We start from the raw sequence: 13,107 nt of genomic DNA, 5'->3' as shown, positions 1-13,107 counted from the left end.
CACGGGTTCGAGCCCTGGTCTGGGAAGATCCCACATGCTGAGGAACAACTAGGCCTGTGAGCCACAACTACTGAGCCTGCGCGTCTGGAGCCTGTGCTCCGCAACAAGAGAGGCCGCGACAGTGAGAGGCCCGCGCACCGCGATGAAGAGTGGCCCCCACTCGCCACAACTAGAGAAAGCCCTCGCACAGAAACGAAGACCCAACACAGCCAAAAATAAATAAATAAATAAAATTTTAAAAAATGTCCAATCCTGATGGAACACAGGGTATCTGCCAACCATGAGCCCCCAGACATGCCCCTAGAAAAAGAGGTCCTCTAATCAAAGCGACTAAATTTGGAAAGCTTTCTAAACCCTCCTCTTGGAGAATAACAATGTATATATTAAAGCCCTGTACTGAAGAAACCAGTTTACCTTTGTCTAACCCAACATTTCCCCAAACTTATTAGGGAATCCCTTTTCCCAATTACTATTTTGTGAAAGTTATATTCTGAAACACCCTCTGAGAAATATGACTGTGGTCACCTCCCTTGATGGGAGATGGATAAAAGAGAAATACATAAACTGTAAGACAAAAATAAACATTTTCACCCATGGTCAAGGGGCAATGCTACTGAAGTGATGGTGTGATTCTAAGCGGCTTCTTCTTGCTCTTAGGATGACACCCTAAGTGCCCTGGTCCCTGCAGACCTCCTTGGCCTCATCTAACAAACACCCCACCACTTGGCCGACCTTCAGTACCTGGGACCTGCCAGGCTCCCCATCATGGAGCCTTTGAAAAACGCTGTCTGCTTGGCTGAATGTGCCTTCTTTCCCTCTTTACCTACCAACCTTTCAGGGAAGTCTTTCCTGACCCTGTCAAGCCCTTCTCTGTATGCTCTCCTATCACTGAGTTCTTCCATATAGTCAGTTTATGGTTACAATGTTATATTTTTGCTGTATTTATTTGATGAATGCCTGTCTATACCCCTATGGGAGTGAGGGGAAATATATTCCCTGTGCTCAGATGCAAAAAAGAAAAGAAGGAGACCTTTCCAGCCTCTTTCTACCATCTTCTATCACTGCTGACTTAATGGATCCCTTACTTGGGAGAAGGTTCTGCGCATGTTCAGCTCAGGGCCTGGGCGCACTCTGGTCTGCTCCCAGGCAGGCAAGCTTAGAAGGAATGTTTGGGAATAAGTTCAACTCAGGGAAGACAGTTGTTACAGATGCTAGCTAGCTCTATTCTGCAGTTTAGCCTTATGCAGTAATAAAGTCAATTTTAATCTTCACCTCCAAGTCTTGTTTTATTTTTCAAATTGCTTCCATTTGGGAGGGGAAGGCAAGAAAGAGTGTTCTTGTTGGCCCCCTAAAATGCCAGCATCTTCCACTAGGCCTTAGTCCATCAGGAAGAACAGGGAGGGGTCTCCTTTGGCTCACTACTATAGCTCAGGCCTGGCACATGGGAGGCACTCTAATTTTTTAAAATTAATCATTCTATCATGGAAAATTTCTTAAATAAGCAAAAATAGGGAGAATGGTATGATGAACCCCTATGTATACATCGTCCAGCTTCAATAATAATCAACACATGGCAATAAACAACATATAATCGATCTTGTTTGATCTACTTCTCAACTTGACCGAAGCAAATCCAAGACACTGCATCACTTCATACATAACAAATGGTAAAGGCTTGAAAACATATCTATAAAACCATTATCACATGCATATTATAAATGATAATTTATAAATATTTCTTCCATAATAAATAGATGAATGAATCAGCAAACGCTATAGGGACCAGTAAAGGGTCAAAGAAGAGGTGGGTCTGAATCATGATCTGTCCCCGGCCCCCAGCACACCACACACACACACACACCCACCACGGGCCAAGCCACTCACCGGTCGGAGTGCTGCTGCGGAATGAAGAGGAGGGGGTGATGGGTGGGGTCACGGGGGGAGTAAGGCTTCCGCTGCTGTGGCGAGGCGGCGTGGACACATTCCCTCGAGACACGGAGCTGGACAAGGTCAGCGAGAGCTTCGGCTGAATCTTCTTCTTTAGGGACTCCTGCTCTCGGCGGGCAGCGTCTGTCATGAATCTGCAGCAACAGTGGAAGGGACCATTTATGAGTAACCAGGACCATATACAGAGCAGGATTATGACCGTTAACTCAAGTCTCGACAGGTGCTCCACGCTGGGAAAGGGGCTCATTCACAGGTCTGTCCCAATTTCAAAAAATCACAACCATTGCCCTTTTCCTACATGATGAAATTATCTCCTAGCTCCTTGTTTTAAAGTTCCTCAAAGTCAGGATCCTTTCTTCCCTGGGCAAACCCTCTGTGCAGGAAATGGATCCACATAGACTCCATACTCACTACAGTGCCTTCAGTTACAAGCCTGCCTCTCTGGGAAGGTCCTCTCCACCCTCAGAAAGTACACCTGCTCTCAAAGTTCCCCAACCACCCTCAGCTACAGAGGACTTCCTTCATCTGTAGGTTGGTAGTATTTATTGTTTGTGCCACTGAACATATATGGCTTCATGAAAACTTTGATTCTTTTTTGTACTCTGGATTCTCATATCATTATTTGGGTTTTTAACACTTTCTTGGCTGACTGAAGGTCTTGTCTCCCCAGCCATTAGCTGAAAAGAAAGGACCCGAGTCCCTATAATCGTTGCTAGCACGCTGCCAGGCCCATCTTAGCAAACATTTATCAAGTCAGTGAACAAACCTGCCCAAGCAGATTCAATAAGAGGGTACGAGCACTGTACCAGGAGGAAGATCACGGAGAAAGATCATTTATGTTGTGATCTTATTACTCATAAAGGGAAAGGTGACTTTTCTTGATAGTTTCACTTCGGAAACTTCAAAGTTATTCTTTCAACACTTCTCTTATGTTAGTTATATTCAAACTTTGTTCTTTTCTCACTGTTTAATCTAGCATTTCATAAATTCATGTAATAAGAGATTCAAAACAATCTATGAAGTGGTATCTCCTACCTAAAGAGCAAATGTCAACTGCATTTTTGAAAATTGCGATGAAAAGCCTAGTGAATAGAGTATATGAAAATGTTTAGGTGAAAAAAACATACACTTGTGCCCACTGCCTAAGCGAAGAACCAGACCATAACCATACCTCTCAACTCCCCTCGGTACCCCACCCTCTCACCAATTGTGTTTTGACTATTTTAATACAATTCATCGCAAACTAATTCCATTGCACTTAAACATGGTATTTTACCCAACCCATTTCACATTCTGCCTACAAAATTCCTTCATATTTGTCTTCATTACACTGCGGCATTTTGTAAGTCAACAGATAGTTCTCATGCCTGGTAAAAAGCTTTGAGTTGCTCAAACACCCAATGAAAAAATGTTACAATAGAGTTACAGTGTCTTAAAATGTCTACTTTTACACTTGGAACATGGATGGCACATTTCTTGAAGGGCTTTTGCAATATAATCTATATGCATAAACTGGATTTTATATGTTGAACCAAACTGTAATAAAGCTACAAGTTTTGCCTTGAGCTCTTAGGTTTTGTGCTGCAAGATGGTGATGATTTAAAAAGAAGAAAGGAATGACAATGTAAAACAGAATTGTTTGCACCCGGCAGCCACGTACTCATTTATTTTCAGATGTAAAGTTGGTTCTATTGCTCTTAAAACTTCTTTTTTCCCTCCTCATAAACCTCTACTCAAAATCTGGACTATAGAGAAAAGCAGGAACTGGTGCTTTCGTTTATTATTCTAAGTACAACTGCTAACTGGCATAGTGCTGAGCTTCTTCAACTGGGGCATGCAGTGCACCAGGGAGTGGGTGAGACCACAGGCTAAACATATTGCTTCTTCCAGGAAGACCAAGTGTTCTCAGTGTAGGTCATTCAAGTTAGTTTTTAATTTTTTTTTCAATTTATTTAATTTATTTATTTATTTTTGGCTGTGTTGGGTCTTTGTTGCTGCGTGCGGGCTTTCTCTAGTTGCAGTGAGCGGGGGCTACTCTTCGTTGTGGTGCGTGAGCTTGTCACTGCGGTGGCTTCTCTTGTTGCGGAGCACGGGTTTCAGTAGTTGTGGCTCGCACGCTCAGTAGTTGCGGTGCACGGGCTTAGTTGCTCTGTGGCATGTGGGATCTTCCCGGACGAGGGCTTGAACCCGTGTCCCCTGCGTTGGCAGGCGGATTCTTAACCACTGCACCACCAGGGAAGCCCTAAGTTGGTTTTTTAAATAGTAAAATAAACACAGATATGCTCTGGAGTAGAATGAGAAATTTACATCTTGCATCTTAGTTAACAGCATGGGACTTGGAGTCAGGCAGGCCAGGGTTCAAATGCTGGCTGTGTGACTTACTATGTGACTCGAGGCAAGTTGATGAACCTCTCTAAGCCTCAGCTTTATTCTCTGAAAAATGGGACTAATAATTGTAGATAAAGGATTAACATACCTCTTTTCCCTTTCTATAAGAGACTTTGATCTTTGGTTAACTCTGGTAACCTGCCAAGATGGTAAGTCAAATACGCTACTGGGCAACGCTGCTTATATTAAGACTGACCCCCAACTGGTAAATGACATCTGGACTGGGAGGAACTAGAAACCATCTATCCACACCTGTTAGGAACCCAGAGCTTTGGGCTTCCTGAGCGCGGTGATCTTGCCGCTGAACATGCCCCTTGCAGAGAACTGGAGAGCGTGCCCAGGGAGTGTCATAAGAGCTTTGATTCCAGGGCAGCTCCCACCTTTGCCCGAGGGGCATCTTCTATCTGCATCTGGATAGACTGCCATGTGTACCAGTAAGAACTTCACAGAAGGTGTGATGCGGCCCTGCTGGCAGGCTGTGGCTCTGTCTTTTATCTCTCTGAAAAGACCCAGCGCCCATGGCGGCCTCTGGTCATCTTGGGAGTCTGAATATTCATGGTGGAGGAAGGTCACCTGCTGGTGGACAAGGCAATAATAGTGCTGACTTCAGAGGACTGTTGTGAAGATTAAACGAGGCAGCAGTGCCTGTCATGTAGGAAGTGGCTGTTATTATTATAGAAAGCTTCATAAATGTGGTCTTATCTGTATATTCCATCTACCTTACTCCAAGTTTCTTGAGGACGCACTGCATGTCTATGGCTCTGAAAGCACCTGGTTCATGCCTCATGTACAGTAGGATGGGATGTGGAATAGCTGACCAGGAATCAGCCCAGAGAGTGCATAGAGAGTGTCAGAAAGAAACTCTTGCCAGAGAGAGAGAGCGAGCTAGCAAGCTTTGCAGTGTCTTCTCTTACTCTGGTTAAAAAGTATAAAAGTATCACAGCTCACAGTTTTTATTGTAAAATAAATACTCTCCTACAGCTCAGAGATAAAAACAACTATAAACAACCACGACAATGTGCACACACATATCCCTCACCTTCACCCCCTTATGGATTTGGTTGGCTATGGACAGCCATCTATTTTTGGCTTGTATCTGCTAAGTGCTTTCTAGAAGCGAGAACGAGGCACCATGTTAAAAGCATTAAACATGAAACTCATAAAACACTTCTGCCAACCCTTCTCTCCCTCCACTCTCCCTCCTTCTCCCTTGGATTGGTGGTTATGAACTTGCAGCTATACCCATAAATCAAGACAAGCTTGCCATACCAAGATACACAGCTGCAGAATTTATTCCTGGTGACAAAACACACACACGCATGGGCATAAAAACGCCTTTGGAGCGCTGGATAAAATTCACCAGTTTCTCCCTTGGCAGTGTTGCACTGTTCCTCTTTCACTTACCACCCATGACTTTACTTATTTTTTTGAGACTTATTTAAACCTTACAGTTTTCAAGCAATGTTCCATCAATACAGTTGTTTGTCAAAAGATGGGTGGATTCCTAATGGCAAAGAATCACCTGGGGAGACAAGTTTATAAAGAACCTGATGAGGCAGAATAAATAAAGGCTGTGACTGCAGCCAAGAACCGGACTTGAGTAAGTTGGCTCTGAGCATTTTCCACCTTCAAGGGCAGCTGCACTTTGACATATCCTTGAAGGACCAGAGCCCAGATCTTTCCTTCATCAGGATTAGAAATGTTTCCCCTGTATTCCCAGATGAGAGGGAGTTCAGGCTTGGGAAGCCACACCACTCTGTGGTCTGATGAGTTTTTCTCAATGGATTTTGACATGACTGGTGATCTTCTCTGAAGTCCTCAGTAATCGCAGCCAACATGGGGTTTTAGAGCAGGGAGGAACCTGGATGAGACAGATCACCTAGTCCAACCCCCTCATTTTTCACAGTAACTGGCAAATGAGGTGAAGGGGGCTGTTCAAGGTCACTTTGCTGGCTGGTGGCAGAGATGGCATCTGAGAAGTCAGCCTTGGGACCGTATCGAACGCTCCTGCTCCGCCAGGCTGCCACTGGCACAGCAAAGAACCCTGAGCTTTCTTGTGTTTGCTGGAGAGTCACGGTTAAGTTGAAAGGGGTTAAGGAGCTGAAGCTTAGGGCCTGAGGAAATGCAGAGGGAACCCCTCGGGGGTTTACATGTTGGAAGTGGGGCAACTGGAAGAGCAGGAGCCTTCATCCTCCCAGGGTCTGCCGAGTTCTGCTGTGTGGGGTCCCTTGGCTCCTGGGGGCCCTGGATTTGTAGCCTCACTGGGCTGTGATGCAGGGAAGGCTTGCTGTGCCCTCGTCCCTGAATTCTTTCTGCTTTGCAATGGCAACTGCTCTGAGTACTCGTGTGCTGGTGCGGGCTTACGCTGGCTTGTGAGAGCTGATCATTAAATTTTTAGGGATTTAGGCCAGTTGTTAAACATACCCATTATTAAAAATTAAATTATGTGATTGGGAGTTTGGGATTGACATGTACACACTGCTATATTTAAAATAGATAACAATCGTATGATATCCCTTATATGCGGAATCTAAAAAGAAATGATACAAATGAACTTACTTACAAAACAGAAACAGACTCACAGACTTAGAGAATGAACTTATGGTTACGGGGTGCGGGGGGGGAAGGGATAGTTAGGGAGTTTGGGATCCACATGTACACACTGTTATATTTAAAATGGATAACCAACAAGGACCTACTGCATAGCACAGGGAACTCTGCTCAATGCTATGTGGCAGCCTGGATGGAAGGTGAGTTTGGGGGAGAATGGATACATGTATATGTATGGCTGAGTCACTCTGTTGCGCACCTGAAACTATCACAATATTGTTAATTGGCTATACTCTGATGTAAAATAAAAAGTTAAAAAAATAAAATAAAATAACCAACAAGGACCTACTGTATAGCACAGGGAACTCTGCTCAATACTTTGTAATAATCTAAATGGAAAAAGAACTTGAAAAAGGATACATGTATATGTAAAACTGAATCACTCTGCTGTACACCTGAAACTAACACATCGTTAATCAACTAAATTCCAATATAAAATAAAAATTAAAAAATAAATTAAAAATAAATTATGTGAACTTAAAATTAAAACAAGCATATTAAAAATAAAGGTAACAACACACAAGGTTTATCAGTTCTTATCATTTTCTTTCATTTTACTATTATCTATGCTATTTAGGTTATTTACATTAATAATGTCATATCTGTTTGGTAGAACTACTATATGATGTTGTATGCTACTGCACATTTCTTCCCAACTCTGTTCAGCAATGTAATGTTGGTTGCTTGAAATTGGCCATGATGGGAGTATTTAAACCATGGAAATTGGCAAATATTACAAATCAGGGCTTTCTCCCCACCCCAAGAGTCAGCCGTTAAACATTTACCAGTATACCTGTAGTTATTATTATTATTTTTTTAATATGGAAAAAGAGCATTTGAACCAGCCTCCTTGCCTATTCACTAAAGGAGCTAATTGTGGGGAGGGATGAAGGATGGATAAGGAAGCCTTCTTTTCCTTTTTAAAAGTATAAAAGTAAGACTTCTCATTAAAGAACACTTACAGAAAAATTTTTATGGATTTGTGACTTGTGCTTAAAAACATTTTAAAAAATTCAGTAATACACACACAATTGAGGGTACATATTTACAAGCACAGTTTAAAGAAGAATAAAATGACAATCCACGTACTCACCACTCAGCTTATGAAAAACTTTTTTACCAGAACCTTTGAAGTTTGCAGATACAACTATGGTTGATTTTTCAGGGTATTTTCCTTCTAGTATTGCTTTTCTACACATAGAGTGAACTGGATATTTCTTAAAGAAAAAAATAGTCACTTGAGGGTTCATTCACTGTTGACTAACACCCTGCAAATCTGTGGTCAGGCAAAGTCATGTTTTCATTTTGAAACTGAAACTGCCATAAGATTAATTTTAACTTTCCTACAAATCAGAAATGCCCAAGTTACTTTAATTTAATATGGTCATTTGCAGTAATATTTGTTATTGCTTGGGGAAGTACATATTCCTTAAGTAAATTTTCAAGACTCCATTATAAATCTTTTAAATCCTTAGACCACAGTTCATTCAGTCTGACATATTAAACGTGGAAACATGACTATAACACCGCAGGGGGAAAATGTCAAATTGCTGGTCCATGGAGACCAGTTTCAACCACAAGCTCAGGAAATTTACAGAGTTGGCTGGAGCCCGGGCCGAGCCCGCCCTGCACCTCACTCTTGGGCCAAACACCTGAGCCCAAGTGTCCTGCTGGGGCAAAACCACTTGGCTTCCGCCCGCTCTGGAGAACCCAGTGATGGAAGTGACCACTAGAAACTCGAGCCTCTCTCAGAAAAACCTGCAAGAATCCAAACTCTGAGATGCATGGCGTGGTTTGGTTGTTATTATAAGACTCTGAAGAGGCCGTATAGTCCAGAGGCCGGAGCTGTGTGTCAGGAGGCTCGTTTTGGGGAGAAGAAGCGGGTGGCCTCTGGAAGTCCCAATGCTCCCCCCAACCCCCGGTCTGGCCCTGGTTTTTCTACTTGTTAAAACTGAGGAGTTTTGGTTTTATGGGTATAAGAAATATATCACCCCTATGTTCCTTCCCAGCTCCAACAGTCAATGATTCCCACAGGCCGTGTTTCCCAAACTTTTTTTGACCTCAATCCATTATAAGAAAGCCTGTACACACATATGTATAATTAGGTCTGCAATCTGCAATTTTGAAATCTCTAGAGCTCTGAAAATTGGAAAGTTTCTTATGTTTGACAGCAAAACTCACGGGGGGACCAACCCTGCCGTGAACTACTTAAAGGCTATTTACACACTTTATTTATTGTATTTAGTGTGAATATTTATATGCTTCACTGCACAAACATCAGTGTGTTTGATTACAGGGGGCTGCCCTGGACCCTGTACGGAGAGTTATGTAATAGGCAGTATTTGCACCATATTGTCTTTCTGAAATTAGAACTATGACTTGTGAAACATATCTGGGCGCAAAGACAAAGAATTTTTATGTAAACATCTGAAACAAAAATTTCTTGAAACAATCCTTACTACCTGCGATATACTCTGATATTTTTCTATTCTATTTGATTTTAACAAACTATCCTGGTCATGACCACCACACTAATTTCTTGACCTACTAATAGGTCATGGCCTGCAGTTTGAAAATATCAGTGTAGCAGTTAAGAGGTGGGCTTTGTAGGCAGACTGTTTAGATGCTAATTTCTCCTCTATATTCTCCAGCTGTGTGACCTTGGGCACGTTACCTAACCTCTCTGTGCCTCAGTTTTCTTACCTATAAATGGTGAAAATAAGGGCTATCTTACAGAGTTGTGAAGATGAAGTGAATTAATACATGTAAAGCACTTGGAATAGGGCCTGGCACTGGGTGTTTGACAAATGTCATGTGAACGACTCTTGTTCTGGAAATCCTAACTCACAAACCTTTCATTCTGACGCTTAACGTCAGCAGTTTGGTTACTTCTGAGCTGCACTACTGAGTATTAGAATAAGTATTGCCATCATGAGTTCTGCTGATTCTGAAAGCAACAAGCCACCGTCACTGATTCTGCAGGCATTGATTGATTAAATTACTGCTTCAATCATAGGCAAATTTGAAAAAGGTAGCTACAGTAGCTGGAATACAAACAGATGGTTCCTCTCCTTAGGGACAACGTGCTGGGAGGTGGAGCATCTATAAAACCACACACCTCCTCTTCTTTACTTCTCTGCCTTGATTTCTTGAGAAGAACCCAATTGTAGAAGACTTTTCTAGCAGGACAGGCAACAGGAGCACAGCTACTTGATGGAAAGATGTTTTTCTATGCAGTTATAGGCTGCCCTCTACTTGGGAGATTCATAAAGTCGCACAAGGCTCAGCTGTGGTCCACAACCAGACCTCTGTACAAAGTACCACATCCAACTGCTTCATTTGAAGCTCAAAAGCTTTGATCTGCCTTTTCAATGGCCCTTTGGGCATTGCCATGTTTTGGTGAAAACCAGTTTGTAAAACCAAGAAAGCTTTTGAGGAAAGCTGCTAGGAGCTGGCAGATAGACCACAGTTCTAAACACTCTCAAATCTGCTAACTCATCGCTCCGGACAGTGGGATCTCTGACCTGACAAGGACAACAATCGATCTTTCCAGTGGAGAGTATCTTAGGGATTTTCCTTTTCTCCAACTACTACGATGCGCTATCCAGGACAAGGATGGACAGAAAGCCAGTAAGGAAGCAGAGTGATCCGTAAGACATTCGAATAGAGGCTATGGGAATAACGGCACATTTCAGCATGTGATCATGTGTGGTCCACATGTCAGAGGATCTGGCTGTTCTAGGTCTCAAAGTAATGATGGCTTTCAGAACACACATCTGCTAATAAATTCATGGGGCGGCCACTCTCATTTTAGCAACTTAAAGCCACAGTGAGGTTGAGGGGTGTTTGGTTAGAACAGCTGGCCAGTGAAACATGACCCGCTGGCAGCAAGTGGAGTGACTGCTTGTCTGCGCCCCTTCATTAAGAGAAGGGCCTTTCCTGGTGATCAGGGAACTTAATAAATGTTCTTCTTTTCAAAGACAAAAGACAATTTGGATTCCCAAGTAACATTAATTTAAGAAAGTTTCTAGTAATGTTTTGAACAATCATATGTTTCATTTCTCATCCCAGAGCTATTTTTGCCTTCACAATCTGAGGCCTATGGGGTGGATTTTGAAGCTTCATAAAATTTTTCACAGTGTCACCAAAACTCAGAGCCTCTTTTAATACACTGCTGTTAAAAATTTAATGCAAAATAATAAAACTAAAAGAAGCACCAGGAAAAAACCCACACCATCTGATCAGATCAGTTTGGCACTTAACTTGTGAGGGGTTTGTGTGTTTGTGTGTGTGAGATTTTCATCTGATATTCACATGGGTTGTGGGCATAATTTGTGAAGCACCACCAATGAATTAGATTTTGTTCTTGGGTACCAAACCAAAACCAACAGATTTATTGCATTAAGTGAGACACCTTTTTTCTTCCTCCCTTTTCTTTACTAAGTTTACATGTGATACATACAGGAGGATATAGTTCCTGGACTTTGAGGAGTAGTTCCAGTCTAATTTGCACAAAATAAATTAACACCAGGGCAAGCCAATTTCATATCAGACATTGTAGCTAGTTTATTAAGAGTTCACCTTATTTTTGGGGACAGGGAGAGGAGAAAAGAGAAGGACATAAGAAAAAAGAGAAGAGGTGATCTTCCTCTTAACTACTCTCTTGACAACTATATTTTCTTTCTTTTTTTGTTTTTTTTAAGGGCAGCTATAGTATAGCTTGAGTATTCTAAAACGTTAAAAAATATTTATTTAGGGACCTCCCTGGTGGCGCAGTGGTTAAGAATCTGCCTGCCAATGCAGGGGACACGGGTCGAGCCCTGGTCCAGGAAGATCCCACATGCTGTGGAACAACTAAGCCCGTGCGCCACAACTACTGAGCCCGCGCGCCTAGAGCCCATGCTCCGCAACAAGAGAAGCCACCACAATGAGAAGCCCGCACACTGCAATGAAGAGTAGCCCCTGCTCACCGCAACTAGAGAAAGCCCGCGTGCAGCAACGACCCAACCCAGCCAAAAATAAGTAAATAAATAAATAAATTTATTTAATAACTAACACTCGGTTGCCCATTTCTATTGCCAAGTGGTATACCTTATCTAACTACCATCTACCATCACCAGCCTCTCATTAAGAAGAAAAAGCCACTGTAACATAAAATATAGGAAGGACATAATCCTGGAATAAAATAATCCTTTCATGAGAAAGACTGTCCTTTATTCTGAGATTATGATAACAATAGAACAAGAGAAGAATAAATGTACTTAAACTTTTTTGAGATGCAGAGAAGCTACAATATAAAATTTAATTTTATTATTTTGTAATCACATCATATGTACATTGTAATATACTGTTTATAATAATATGTTGCTTATAATTATTCTCTAGATACAAGTTATTAAAAATATCCAACTTTATTTTCTATCATGGCCATTGCTCAAAATTCAGTTTCAAGGAATGTTGACTAAAATGGAACTATTAAATTTAGGAGGAATCATTTGCAATATGCTGCAAACTGAAAGAAGCCAAATACATGAGCACCCAAACCCGGGGGCGTCTCCTTTCCCAGAGCTTGGAGAAAGAACACACAGAGGGGTGGTGGGTGCTGCATGCCCCTGCTCCTGGGCCCCATACACCCTAGGCAACTTGGAGGCTGCAGACCAACAGAAACACCCTTACGAACAGCATCATTCAAAGACTAGTAGCTGTCTGTGAAGAGTACTTAAGAATTACTTTTTTTTTAAAACCGATAATCTCTTTCCCGGAATTTTAGCACTCAAATGAAATTCATGCATGGCGGCTAAATAACTGCAGTAATGAACAAAATCCCATCTCTGAATACGATTACTTTGTATATTCCCAATAAATACTGGATATTTTCTCACAACGAAGGAATAATACAGTTAATCTACCTTAATGGCATCTCTGGTTCAGGTTCCAGCAATCGCTACTTAAAGCCACAGGTCAGCGTAAATTATCAGTGAAGCAATTAATTTTGATTTACTTTAGCCCGAATAGAGTAAACCGTGGTCTCTTTCATCGTCAATGCCAAGAATAAAAACCACTTCTGAAAACGAAGCCCACAAATCTCTAGTTTGACGGCCAACTGGAATATCCCTCTGTTGGCAACTCTCTATCATCCTTTCCATTCCTTTTCTACTTTCA

At 42.0% G+C, this 13,107-nt stretch overlaps 1 protein-coding gene across 3 annotated transcripts in view; it reads right to left on the bottom strand.

Annotated features, from left to right (window-relative positions):
• JAZF1 (JAZF zinc finger 1) overlaps positions 1-13,107 on the bottom strand; it is a 343,179-nt gene that overhangs the window by 50,363 nt on the left and 279,709 nt on the right. For all 3 annotated transcript variants that reach the window (XM_057549711.1, XM_057549713.1, XM_057549710.1), the window contains exon 3: positions 1,885-2,081. In XM_057549711.1, coding sequence (XP_057405694.1) covers positions 1,885-2,081 — 197 coding nt within the window. The remainder of the gene's footprint in view (positions 1-1,884; positions 2,082-13,107) is intronic.

The sequence above is a fragment of the Balaenoptera acutorostrata genome, chromosome 7 (assembly GCF_949987535.1).
Source record: "Balaenoptera acutorostrata chromosome 7, mBalAcu1.1, whole genome shotgun sequence".
NCBI classification, from domain to species: Eukaryota; Metazoa; Chordata; class Mammalia; order Artiodactyla; family Balaenopteridae; genus Balaenoptera; species Balaenoptera acutorostrata.
Note: the sequence above shows the minus strand (reverse complement) of the source record. Positions and strands in the feature narration are given on the sequence as shown.